Genomic DNA, 13,549 nt, shown 5'->3' with positions numbered 1-13,549 from the left:
GATGAGGCATATGGAGTCACACTGTTCACCAGCTCTCCCGTCACCCTCCCACAATAACCTCTGGGAGAGGAAGGAACATGTCTAGGGAGGCTGGGAAGGGAATCGGGGCGCCCGCTCTCACCCACCTCCTGCGATGGGGAGAGTCGGGCAGGAGCCCTTGAGCAGGGGCTGCTCGGCTGCCCGGCAAGCTTGTGACAATTTTTCAGGCGGGACGGGGCAGAAGAGCTGTGGCTGCTGGGGACGGGAGGACACAGCTCACGGGAGCCGTGGGAATCGCCGCTCCGGCACAGGGAGCGCCTTTCTTCCCGGGAGGAGGGTGATGCAATAGTGCGGGGTAGCAAAGCCGTACATTAGGCTCCAGTACGGCTGGATCAAAGCGTTTTTCTGGGTATTGTGGAAAAAAGAGTCCAGCCAAGGAATCGTGCTGAGGTTTATTTTATTGAGCAGAGACAGCAGAGGCGAGAGCAGGCTGCTCCTGTGTCCAGGCACAGCTGTGTGCAGCCACTGCCAACAGGGGCTCAGCTCTTGCTGCTCGGTGACAATGAGGACTCAGCATTTCCCCAGGTGCTTCAATCTTATTTTCCCTCCACTTCTCCTGTAAAAAGAGCGAGATAGACTTAGGGCAAGCACCAAATAACACTCAGTAGTGTGGGACAAAGAGCTCATCCATCCCAACAGGCCTGACTTGTGCCAGCTTAACCTGGTGCCTTGCGGGGAATATCAAGCCATTTTCCCCTCTCCTTTTTCCATAATTTTCCCTAGGATAAGACAGTCTTAAATGCACACTAAGTGTAAGGATTGTTAAGGAAAAAATTATATTTTGGAAGCACATTCCATCCAGGGGGGCTAGCTCCTATTGCATCTCCTTTAAAAGGTGACAGAGCTCAGGAAAAGGAGAAACATCATGTTCTTCCTCTGAGATCTTGTGTCTTGTTCCACAAAGTTCATTCAGACTTTTCAGGAATAGCTTGGCATGGCTCAGCTCCCACATTCCTCCAGGCATTTCTCAGTACCCAGGAGTGTGGGCAGTGAGAGCTGCAGCCTGTGGCATATAGTGGGAATTGTGCATCAATTTAGTGCGTGTGGAAGGTACAGGCAGGATGCAATTGCCTCCCAGGCCCTGTGCTGCCTCTCAGCATGGCAACCAGCAGCCTGCAATGCCTAGAAATGAATTAAAATTAACTTGCCCCACGGAGGAAATATTCCACTTGGCACGATACAGGACCTGGTCCATAAAACAGGAGCAGCCTGGATGCAGGGCCTCCCCTCCATGAAGAACATCATTAGATACATGGCAATGAAGCCAACCCTCTCTTATTTCCATTCCCTCTGTGTCACTTACAGCACTGCCTTGCAGAAGGCACACTTGTTCCCGTAGGTGACGCCATCAGTGCCGCAGTGAGGGTTGGACTCCCTCGTGCAGTACACGCTCCTGTTTACAAACTCTTTACAAATCTGCAGAAGAAATTGAAAAAAACAAACCTTTCAGGACTCCCATACTCTTTGTTTCACTTTCCAAATTGAACACAAGGTTACTAAAGTAATGCTTTTTCGGACAAGTGATGACACAGACAGAAAAAGCCCTCCCAGAAACGAGCAGAAGCAGCGTTTCAGGGGAATTTTTGCCCCATGTTTGTGGAGGAAAACTGTAGTCGCCTTGGAGAGCTCTTGATCTCCCAGTGACAGGAGTGGATTAGCCTAGGCATGCAGGAGAAGAGTCAGCACTGATGCTCTGTCAGGCATTTGGAGTCAAGTTACCTCCCTGCTGCACGGCTTCCTGCATCTTGCGAAACTCTGCACTCAGCTTGGTGTTTGCTGAGCCTCTGCCTTCCCAGAGGAAGGAGGAGAAAAACATAGTCTATGGCGAATTAAAAATGGTGCCCAGGAAGTGTACAGGTGTCCTGTGTCTGTACAAGTCACAGTGATGGACTTAATTTTGGGGAATAGAACACCCAAGAGTCCATTTGTTTCATGAGAAGATTGGACAGAGGAGCCAAGTCAAAAGTGGTGCAGTGTGTAAACGTTGCCCCTGTTCAAGCAGGAGCAGATGCAGCTGTGGGAAACATTTACTAAACCAACCATTTTTTCCCTAGTCTACCTCCTAACATGGCCACACATAGGATCCTCTGTGTAGTGATGAACTCCCCAGTGTTGGGAATTCTTGGAAGGGCCCACCTACTCTCAGTAGACTTTAAAAACTCTTTAGCAAGAACCAAGATTTTGGTTAAAAAAAAAATTCCTCTAAAGTGGAATGACATGACTGGATGCGGCACTTAGAGCTATGGTCTAGCTGACAAGGTGTGATTGGTTAAAGGTTGGACTCGATGATCTTGGAGGCCTTTTCCAACCTTAATGATACCATAATTCTATGAAGTGCAGATTCAGCAAGTAGAAACAGCAACACTAACCTCTTCAATGTCTTGACCTGCTACATCTGGAACTAAAAACAAACAAAAAAAAAAATTAAAAAAAAAAATAAAAACCAAACAGAGATTTTATGCATCAACATTACTTTCTGATAGAGTCTGATCTAAAGTCATAAACCCTTTATGCAAATCACAGTGAAACATACTCCAAGTTTTTCTTACTCCATCATCCTGCGCAGCAGAAGAGGGGGCAGGAAATACATTACCTTAATTGCTTTTTAGTATTTTTGTATTTTGAAAAATGTTACTAAAATACCATGAAATCAGTCGTTCAGCTGCTAACTACACCTCAGACACATAACCCAGTCTCCTGGAAGGCAGCCACTCCCAGGGAAGCAAGCTGCCATATCGAATCTGGAGCTGTGCTCCCAGAGATTTTAAAGCTATATGAGCTTTTAAGGCTTTTAGGCTCCTGTATCTCTGAACAGTGCAAATGGTCAGTACTGTTAACAGGAGCTTGCCATGGAGAAGGAGACCTTACAGCCCAGAGACCCTCCCAGAACAGGCTCATCCTGGGTGAGATACAGAGAGACGTCATGGGGTGATGCAGAGCAGAACAGGCAGTGTCAGTCAGTACGAGCACAAAAATACTCTCTGTAACCACAGGCTCTGAGCTTGGAGCTGATCAGTCCATCCTCTTTACATTTCTTCCCAGCAAAGCCTGCAGTCAGGTGTGTAGGTTGAGTCAGAGCTGTGAAATGGGGCAACCCTGCCATGTTTCTAAGGGGGAGCCTGACACTCGAGGGTGGCTTGAATGCAGATTCACAGAATCTGGGTCACAGCACTGTGGGACAAATTCCCAGCATCTCACAGAGCAGCAGAGGTTCGGATTTGAGGCTGTATTGCTGGGTCAGTCGGGTCACTGTGATGCTGCTCGGGTGGCTCTGGGCAGGAGGGAGCTTGGGACAGGACATGGGAGGGCCTTGTACCACACTCCACCCTCCCCAATGGAAATCCCACTCAGCCCTCAGCCAGCTCAAACATCATCCATCAACCTCCCCTACTATTTTTGCCCTTTGGTGTTTTATCCCTGGTGCTGGCACATTTACCCTGTCCTCAGGTTTGGCCAGGCTGCCTTAATGGTAAAGGCATTGGTGTGGCTATCTGCATATTATTTACAAAACAGCTCATTAGATAGGTCTTATAAATATTACATGCAGCTACAGAAGACTTCGTGATGATGCCTCTTGACATCTGTTTATTTTCCAGGAGATCACAGAGTTTGCTGCTATTCTACCTGGCCTTGGAAGGAAGCTTAAGCCTTCTGACAAAACCCTGTCCCAATTAAGACTCAATTAGGGACAGATGAATATTTCATAATGAATAATGTGTACAAAGCAATTCACCTCTTTTCTCCATGCACAGCTTGTCATTTTCTCAAGTGAATTCTTTATTCAAATTATTTGCAGAAAAACAAGTATAAATAATTCTTGTTCCACACATTCTTCAATATCTGTTGCCACAAACCTTGCAGACCTGGGTCAGCTGGACTCAAGCAAGTGATAACACTGACATGGTCTATATGTTCAAAAATCATCACTCAGCTTCCTCACATCATCAGAGAGATGTGTAAATCTCCAGATAAATAGTTGCTGAATCCTTTTAATTTGCCCTCTTTGTTCTGACTCCTTGAGGACATTTGAATTTAATTTTCAAGCTTTTCTCTGCAACATCAATGAATGCTGAAACTTTCATCTAATTACGTTTCCACATCTCCAAGGAAAACACCAAGTACCAAGATGCTTAGAATCGAAACAAGAGCAGATGACCCTGAGGTGAGTGAGTTCTTCTCTAACTGGTTCAGCAAAACTCTCCAGTGAACATTCGTACCAAAAACTCATAATTACACTCTGCTTTGGTACATTTGCTAAAGAGATGCTCAGAATTTGCTTGTTCTGTCTCCCAGAGACACCTCCGCTGCGTTATTCACTGTGGAGGCACACAAGGAGTGGAAATATGTCATATGAGTGAGCAAGTTCCGCAGATATTTTCTACTTGCTCAGCTTTATCTTCAAGCCTGTCAGCCAGTGATCAAGGCTCTCCGAAGTTTCTTGTCAGGAGAGGTTTTGGGTGTTTTTTCTTTCCTAGGCTAGGGAAAAGATCACTTACCAGAGAAGAAAGAGAGCAGCAGCAGGCTGAGAAGCACTAAGGCACCTGTTGCCTTCATGCTGCAGGTAGCTCTTTAGTCCAAGCCCAGTGACCAGAGCAGGAGGTGTCGTCGCAGCCCCGGAGCCCACAGTGTGCACACAGACCTGCCCTTCTGTGTATTTATGTGCCTGTCCATAGCTGTCCTCATTCCCCACCTTAATTGTGAGAACTTCTCCACTTGGTTTCTAAAGCCATTATTGGTCCTGGCCGGTTTATTGTGCTTTAAGGAATGCTGCCCTGTCCACATCAAACCTAGAAAGGGATAATTATATGAGTGATAGGCAGGTTCATAATATAATTATTTTTTTTCCAAATAGTCACAGGATTCTCACAAGGGTGAATTTTCAAAGCAGTGATTCATCAGGGAAGCTGGTAATTTTCATTCTCTGGGCCCTTGCTGAATGCCAGTTCCGAGCCTTTGAGTGCGGCGTGATGACACTCACTAGACGTTACGAAATAAATCACAGCATGAGAATGTGTTGTCTGTGAAACCAATTATACGTTGTTCCCCGGTTATTTTTGAGGATGGTTCTAAATTTGTTGAGTTGGGGTGGAGAAGCACTCAGATGTGACATGCTCTCATCGCTGCGTGCACAGTCCCAGATAGGATGGCTGACTCTCCTCCCTGAACTATTTAAACTCTAGCTGTCAATGTTTTCCACTTTTTCACATTCCCAAACATATGTTAGGGCTCTGCTCCCACAGCAAGTGTCAATGAAGGGAATTTGATAGGGAATAGGGAAATCTGAGCTCTATTTCCAGCTGAGGCTGTGCAAGGATTTGTATTCAGCTGCACCATTTGCCAAACACCTCTTCAGATAAGAATAAGCTTAAATGTTAGTATGCTTTCCCAAGGAGACAAAGCTTAGTACAGCAATGTGTATAGATATATCTCTTTATTGGTTCCCCCAGTAAATTTTTAATCCACTAGTGCCAACTAAATTTTACACGGGAGTGAATAATAAAGACATTTTCATACATTTTTTAGCAACAGAGGAAAGATGCTATTGACATCCCAAGCTAGCAAGGGAGGGAGTTTCTGTGAGAAAGCAATGTTATGGATGCCCTGCATCTGGGGATGCATTACAGTTCTCAGCTTGCTAGACATCTGAAAATCCACACAACAGAGAAACCGTGACTGACAGGTGAATCCTCAGATATCAATTAAGTGTGAGCTCACGACACAGCCTCTCATATAATTTAGTTATCAAGTCCGTCAGCCACAGCGCCGTTCAAAACCACGCTCAGTTCTGCCACTCGCAGCACTACCTGTTTGCCTTTTCTAGTTTCATACGTCACTGTTCATGACTACAGCCTTAATGCCTCAGTCCCTTATCTGCCCAAACATTTCAGTTGCTGCAGCACAACTCACTGGCTAAAGCCTCAGCAAATGCACTGCAGGGACCAACCCCTTCTGGGCTGAGGAGGGGAAAAGACTAAATTACCAAGCAGGTGATTATTGTTATTACCCATTTCCACTTCTTTATAACATCTGAACAGTCCAGTTGCTGGTGTAGGTGAGGGAATTCTGTCCCTCTGACAATCTGGGATAGAAGAAGGGCACCTGGACCTTGTTTTGCATCCTAAGGGTTAGTTGGGCAAAGTCTTGCTGGTGTCAAGCTGAGTACTAACCTGTGCTGGGCCAGTCTTTAAACTTAAATACTACAAACCTTTCCATATTCTAGAGAGTCCTTGCTTATAGGCTCATGAGGCATCTGGAATACAATCACATATTCACCATTTGCCCTCCCTTTTGATGCAGGTGAGCTGCTCTTTGGGCTTTTCCAAAGCCTTCTGAGCTCCTAAGAAAGTATCTGCAATCCTCAGGCAGAAACTACCACCACAGAGGAGCTTCACTGTAGGACCTTGCCGTTGAAAACAATTTCCTTCTACAGCCAAAACTCCACTAGTCTGTGGCCACTCTATAAACCTTCTTGTCTAACAAGAAATCATAGCCAAGCTCTGTCCTGTGTTGACAGGTCTCTGTTCACATCCACCAGGTATTGTTCCTTAACTATTCTTCAGACACACAAGCAGGTGAACAGTGAGGACTCATATGACTCTTTAGTCTGTCTTTTATTAAGAGCAGTCATAAAGCCGCAGTGTGATTTATACTGCCTGTACTAATACAAAAACACCTGAAAATAAGAAGTTTCATTACTCTTCCTAGAAGCACTGCTCTGGGCTGGTTCTAGGGGAAGAACGAGCCTCTTATCTTCTCTATCTACAAAAATCCTTGTCAAGAAATTATCTTCTTCAGGAAGCAAGACACAAAGAAAAGGCTTGGAAGTCACAGATTTTGTCCTAAATATCAACCTTAGCAAGAGCTATTCTTTTACATAACAAGAGAATGGGAGGTGGAGAAAGGATGAGGAAGGGAATGTGTGAGCCATGGCACTTGGGAATTTTTGCCTGTGCTGTTTGCATATTAACTCCTTGACTCACCCAAGAACATGGCACATCATCGTGAACATTCATATGTATCACTGCTCCTCCAGTGCATTCTTTAGGCTCCCACAAAGATGTTATCTCCATACCTTTTTTCCCAAGATAGAAAACATGTTGGAGCTACTAACACATCTGCTGGCCCTTTTTTCCTGGAGTTAGAAAATCCAAGACCTTTTCCCGAAGGGTCCCCTGCCTTATCTCTGCCTCAAATACCCCCAGTACAGCTTTTCAGTTTTCTTCTTCAAGAAGCTGAAAGCCTGATCCCAGTCTAATTTCTCCTCAGGTTCTCATTAGGCTCATTACAGCCTTGCGTAGCTTGCTGCAATTTTCTGCTGATGAGCACAGTCTCGGTGGACACACCCTTCAAGGAAGCAGCAGTTCCTAATTTTCTTCCCTCCCTTCCTCCCTTTGACATAATCCTCCTTTTTATAATGCACCCCCAGACCCGCCCCTTGCCCAGGTAAGACCAGGCAGAGCTGACTATGGCCACCTTTCACACTTTCTCAGGGCCATCCCCCTATGTCAAGGCCCCTAAAAGGACCAGTTCCTCCCAGTCCCAGAACTGTAACAAGGACAAATCCATTTGCACTCTAAAAGACATCAAAATTAAGAAAGTGGCACTACTTTGTAGCCTGGTTTCTCTTCTGATGGTTTGCTACAGAGTGACATTCTCTCGTGAGGGCTTGGGTGAGTGTGTGATGTGCATTAAGTTTTGCTCTTTATTGTGGTTTATTCCACAACTTCTCCTGCCTGACAGACATGTATCCAAAAGCCTGAACACCATGAAAATAGAACCAAAACCAAACATTCCATGGCAAAGATTGTGGCTGCATTTAATTTATTGATCGATCAAAGCAGAGACCAATGCATAACAATCGAGGGAGCAAGGAAAGAGTGTGTTTGATTTCAGAATTTGCAAGGGAGAAATCATGATGAAGGGTCCAGCTCCAGCACTTAGCACTCGCCCTGGTGGCGGAAGAGCAGATTTCCACGGCCGCGGCTGAAGAGAAAAGAGAGACCAAAGTTAGAAACATGGATCTCATTTTCGAGGCCTAACTTCACCCAAATAAACCAAATGCCTTTGTGCTCTCCAGCTTATTAAGTACTTCACTCAGTGTTTCATCTCTTCTCTGATTCCCCGGGTTACACACGGAGAGATCTGGGACAAACCCCATAATTTTGGACACCTCCTGCCGTCACAGCTTCAATTACCCTGACCGGGAGGGACTCAGCAATGCTATGAGCCCGCAAGTGGGAATCTGATTTTAATTGCAAGGGAAGAAGAAGACTCACTCAGGCTTAAGATCTGCAGTGCCTAGGGTTGACACAGGAGTGAACATTGGGAGAGGAACATGGGGCAGGGGTGGATTTACCAAGGAGCTAACAGGAGCTCTGGGGCTTCCACACCAGCTACCACCAGTGTGTGTGGGCTCCAGCTACTCTGTTTTCATGGCCACATGGTGAGCTCTGTACTTACTTAACTGCGCTGCAGAACTGGCACTTGTTTGCATAAGTTCTGCCATCGGAACCGCAAATGGGGTTGTACTCGGAGGTGCAAATGTTGATGCCCTTCTGCTGGGTGCAGTCAATGTCCTGTGGCTAATAATGGAGAAAAAAACAGGTTTTAAAGCTTTTGTTCCCTGTATCTTCCTACATAAGTGCTTTATGTTTATTTAATATTCATGATATAGCAAAGCATAAAAGCACTTTTCAGGAGCAGGGCTCTGTTGTTCCAGCAATTCTGCAAACTCAGAGGCAGAGAATGTTCTTGCCTGGAAATGCCTGAAGTAGGGAGATGTCGGAGGCAAAAATATCTAATAAATACTATTATAAGTAGTGAAATGACCATGCTGATATTTCCAGGCTGGCTCTCCCACTGCCTACCCTGGTTCAGCAGGCAAGCAGGGACAAGTGAACAGAAAGGAGATGGTCACAAACCCCACTGCAGCAAGTACTCCAACGTGGGAAATCACCACTACTAATAAAGGCTGGTAGTACAGGACCCTCCTGCTCTCCCACAGACAGGATGACATGACACAGCATCTCTTGCTCATCCAGTTTCCCAGTAAATGAAGGTCTCAGCACCCACTGCCTGTTGTGTTCCAAGGTCAGAGAGGGGAGGACATATCTGAACTGTGGATTTGGTTCAATACCTGTTGACCCCAACATCCTTTAACTCCTGTCCTCAAATCCTATTTCCAGACCAAATGCACCAGGACAGTGCAGGCATTTCTGTTATTTAGTTATGAATCAGTGAATTTGTGTTGCAAAAGGTGACAGCAGCAAAGAGTGCAGATTTCTGAGCTTTACCTGCTGGTAGCACTGTCCATAACTCTGCAGATTCACTTCCAGTCCGCTCCTTTGGAAAGGAAGAGTGTTGAGAATGAATGAGCACAGTGCAGCTGCTTCATGAGTCAAACTACCTTGTTATGCTCCAAATACCAAGAGGAGCAGCTACTGATCCAGAAAGCCATCCCATGACCCAGGCCCTTCACTTACGCCACAGCTCTACAGAAGAGGCACTTGTTTCTGTAGGTAACACCATTGGTGCCACAGATGGGAGAGTACTCCTGGGTGCAGGGGATGGTCAGACCATTGCCAGGCTTCAGATGACCAGTACAGTCGACCTGAAAGAACCACAGAACTGCATTTTAATCTCTGCTCCCCTTGCCATCAGCCCTGTGTAATGGAGCATGGCACAAGAGACATCTCCCCCTTTCTCCAGAGCTTCAAGGGGACAGGGTTCTCCAGCCCCAGTGTAGTGGAGTTGGAGGAGCACAGACGAAAAATCCTGCATGTGGATACAGCAGGGAGTATCTGTCCTGAAGTGGGCTTCATTGCTGTCATCTTGGGGATTTTCACCCTGACGGCCACTGTGAAGGATCTTTGCCTAAAATACCTTATACAGCAGCAACTTCTGCTGCAATGTACCAATGCCTCTTGAAAATGGAGTTTACACTCAGCTCACTGTTTCTGCAATCACTCCGAGTGTATTGAAATGGAAGTCATTGTATTATGTTAAATTGCACAACCAGAGTGTTTCTTTACTTACTCTCTCTCTCTCTCTAAACTAAAAATAGACATACTTTGCCACTTCATGGTAGCTCCATATATTGATAAACAAACCTTATGACAGACATTCCAATAGAATCATTTTTTCTGTTACAAAATTTTGATTCAGTCAAAATCCAAACTTCCTCTGGGAATTTCTTAACTTCAAGAAGCCTCTGAGTCTAAATCTGAAGTGTTTTCATAACGCTGAACGAAACATTCTTGAAATCAAAAGTTCCCTTTCTAAAGTCTGGTGTTATACAGAAGATATTTTGCACTTTAAAAGTCAGTGATTTTAACAGTTCAAATAAAATGTAAATTAAAAACTTGCAAATTTGAAATTCTTCATTTTCATTCGATTTCTGACAGTAAGAAATTGTGTGGGTTCAGTACAGAATTAATCCTAGGCAAGGTTTAATTTCACCCACCGTAATTTCACCCGTAATTTCACCCACCGCTGCTCAGAGCAGCAGGAGAAGGAACCGTTCTCAGACCGTACCTTAACGCATCTTCCATCGTGTTTCTTGTCAAGGGCACGGTTACGGCTAGAGGGAGAAAGAGAGAAGGAAAGGAAAGATTAATCTCTTCATACCATGTAGTCATCTCAATCATCAAGTCTCTTGACTCGTAAAGCCCCAGTAATTAATCAGGTTCTGGAGCTTTGACATGGAAGATCATGAGCATTAGGGAAGACAGAAACTTGAGAAAAATCTAGTCCACCCCACGATTAGTCACAACACCAAGGGCTTCTGCCTGCTGCTTGAACTGGCATTGTAGGTGATTGGGAGACCTTCTACTCACATGAAATCCCTGCAAAGGGAGCACTCATTGGGGTAGGTTCGGTCGTTGGTTCCACAGACGGGGCTGTAGTTGCGGGAACAGGCAATAGTCGTGGTTTTTCCAGACAATCCAGACAGGTATGTGCTGCAGGAGGCCTGAGAAAGAGGACTTGTAATGTCTCCAAGTGGACAGAAGGCTATGATTAGCTTGTGCTAATCATGTTTTTGCTGCATTGAGAGGCTACTGATGGTTATTTTTTTTCTCTATGATTCCTCCAAGGTGAAGAGGAGAGAGAACAAAATACACCATGTATCTTACAGCATATGAAAGCACCTTTTTGCTATTAAGACTTAAAGTACTTTTGGTGAGAATTACAGGCAAAAATGATCATTCCTTGGGGAATGAAGACAGGGAAGATATTTAGGCAGTTATTCAATAGTCATATAGATTTTCTGCTAGCACTGTGCTGTGCTGACTCGCATTCTACGTTATTAATCGCTGTCTTTTTAATCATCAACATGGTAAGTTATCTTTCTCTGACAAAGGTATTTTCTTATGTTGGGGAGAAGAGGTGCACTTAGGGGCACTTCTTTTTATTTGCTCTCCATTTTTAATTTTTTTTTCCTCAAGCCTTTCCTAGAATGCAGTATGAGTATGAATTATTGATCTAGACTTAGAAATCAAGACTAAATCACAAGCAGTTCTTCTACTCACCCGTCGTTGAGCAACAGCAAGATCTGCAATAGAAACAGAGATTATAAAATATAAAAATTGTACAATGTCCTTGACTAAAGTTCTTTGGAGTCATCAAATTCCCTACAGAGTAACCAAATACACTTTCTCATTATTGAGAAGTGATTGTTTTCCCGAATGTTTTATCTACTCTAAGTAAATGAGAAGTTATATACTGAGATTAAAAAACTCTATTTTTTGTGAAACCAGGAATTTTGACTCACTAAAGAAGAAACAGGACATAAAATATTCTCCTTTTTTTTTATCATTATTATCCCCACTAAGGACATAGATACTAGACACTACCAATATCTACAATACTAGATACTACCAATACTACAAAGACATAGATACTATCAATCTACAGTGTTTATCTGCGTAAGGGTGACCTTCATTAAAAGAGAGCCCACGTATTCCTGAATCATCGCATCCCCAAAAGGCTACACTCTACTTAAGGATGTATATAGACATACAGAGGATTGGGAGGACTAGAGATGCCATCATAGACTGTAGCAAAAACGACTTACCAGAAAGGCAACCGAGAAGGACCAGCCCAAGAAGGGCAACGCTACTTGCCATCTTCATGTCAGCGGTGCTGTAACGGCTGCTACTGGAGAGTCTGTAGCCGATGAGTTCGGGGATGGTTCTCAACCTCCTCTATCCCCACTATATATATACATCTCCCCGACCTTGTGAAGTCATCACAGAAAGTAATTATTTGCTCTGTAAACTAAGAAAATTGTATTGATTATTGAGTTGAGCTCTAAAGAATACTTGCTTGTTAGAGAGATGCCCAGAAGAATTAAACAAAAATTTGAGCTACACCCAGCTTGTTAACAAAGGCGCCCTGCCGTACAACGAGTGATTTGTACTTTGCAAACAGGAGCACTGTCTCAATAGTGGATGTTGTGAAATTACGTATGGAAGTTGGGGAAGAAAAAAAAGCCCATTTGTTGGAAGTGTTTGCCTTGCACACACCATATCACACGTGCTAGACAGGAATGGGGTGCCAGGACACTTTCATGGTACAGCAGAGTGAGGGAACAGCATCATGGGACACTCTAAGCTTTTACAGACATCAACTCTGGGGTTTGGCAGACATCAGTGTACTTAAAAGGTTCTAAAGGCTCAGTGAACCTCTCCACACTCTCTGCTGTAATTTTCTGGTACACTGGATTTCTCACCAACAGGAAGGAAACAGTCATCACAAGAGGAAAGCATTACCTAAAACCTCAGAAGTTTACAAGACAATTCTATGAACGAGTAAGAATTATTAATCTTCTGGCAATGAGCATTAGTCTGGTTAAGAAATTATAAGAATAAGTACCCTTAAATCTGTACTGGGATAATGTTTCCTATTAATGGCAAGCAAGTGGTATTCTGTGCAGGTGACACGGCCTTCTTAATACCAAAGACATTCCAGAAAAATTTCCAGTAGCTGCAAACAGAAGGCGAGCCGTTAGGCTCCCCCCTTCCCCCACAATTATATGGCATTAAATTTAGACTGTCAGCTGAAAGTCATGTTTTAGGGAAGATAAGTGATAAATAATGTGCTAGGCTCTGCTAAGTGGTTCAACTCTATCACAAGTGTATGGAAAAACAAATAAGGGATATTGCATAAAATAATAAATTTTTGATTTAAGGTAGTCATGGAAGGAAGTGACGGATGGAACTTGTTTGTGCTTTAGAAGAGGTTTGATTCATACATGTGGCTTAAAGACAGCCTGAGTTTTAAATAGAAAATCAGAATTGGTTTTCTTATTATCCTGGGAGATGTTCAACACTTGGCATGAGCAGATAAATCATAAAAACATAGCTGAAAGTGTAAGGGAATTGTAGTCACAGAATAGAGCTTGTGGGATTTGGCCTGATTATATCAATGAAATCATTTTCCTGAAAAATAAATGAATAATGCTATTTGGATCTCATTCACAAATATCACAAGTTGAAGGGTTCCTTTGAAA

General features: G+C 44.0%; 2 protein-coding genes across 2 annotated transcripts; both read right to left on the bottom strand.

Moving 5' to 3' along the window:
- Positions 1–549: 549 nt before the first annotated feature.
- LOC113947255 (serine protease inhibitor Kazal-type 6-like) lies at positions 550–4,593 on the bottom strand. The gene is made up of 4 exons (XM_027643642.1): positions 4,536–4,593; positions 2,409–2,440; positions 1,343–1,455; positions 550–595 (listed from the first exon to the last, which is right to left on the bottom strand). Exons 1-4 carry the CDS (start codon positions 4,591–4,593, stop codon positions 550–552), a joined length of 249 nt encoding a protein of 82 aa, XP_027499443.1.
- Positions 4,594–7,941: 3,348 nt separating this feature from the next.
- On the bottom strand, positions 7,942–12,219 carry LOC113947254 (double-headed protease inhibitor, submandibular gland-like). Its single transcript, XM_027643641.1, has 8 exons — positions 12,113–12,219; positions 11,568–11,590; positions 10,875–11,008; positions 10,573–10,618; positions 9,522–9,649; positions 9,333–9,381; positions 8,500–8,621; positions 7,942–8,022 (listed from the first exon to the last, which is right to left on the bottom strand). Exons 1-8 carry the CDS (start codon positions 12,168–12,170, stop codon positions 7,977–7,979), a joined length of 606 nt encoding a protein of 201 aa, XP_027499442.1. The 5' UTR covers positions 12,171–12,219; the 3' UTR covers positions 7,942–7,976.
- Positions 12,220–13,549: the final 1,330 nt, after the last annotated feature.

This window comes from Corapipo altera, unplaced genomic scaffold (genome assembly GCF_003945725.1).
Source record: "Corapipo altera isolate COAL_440 unplaced genomic scaffold, ASM394572v1 75, whole genome shotgun sequence".
In the NCBI taxonomy this organism is placed as follows: domain Eukaryota; kingdom Metazoa; phylum Chordata; class Aves; order Passeriformes; family Pipridae; genus Corapipo; species Corapipo altera.
Note: the sequence above shows the minus strand (reverse complement) of the source record. Positions and strands in the feature narration are given on the sequence as shown.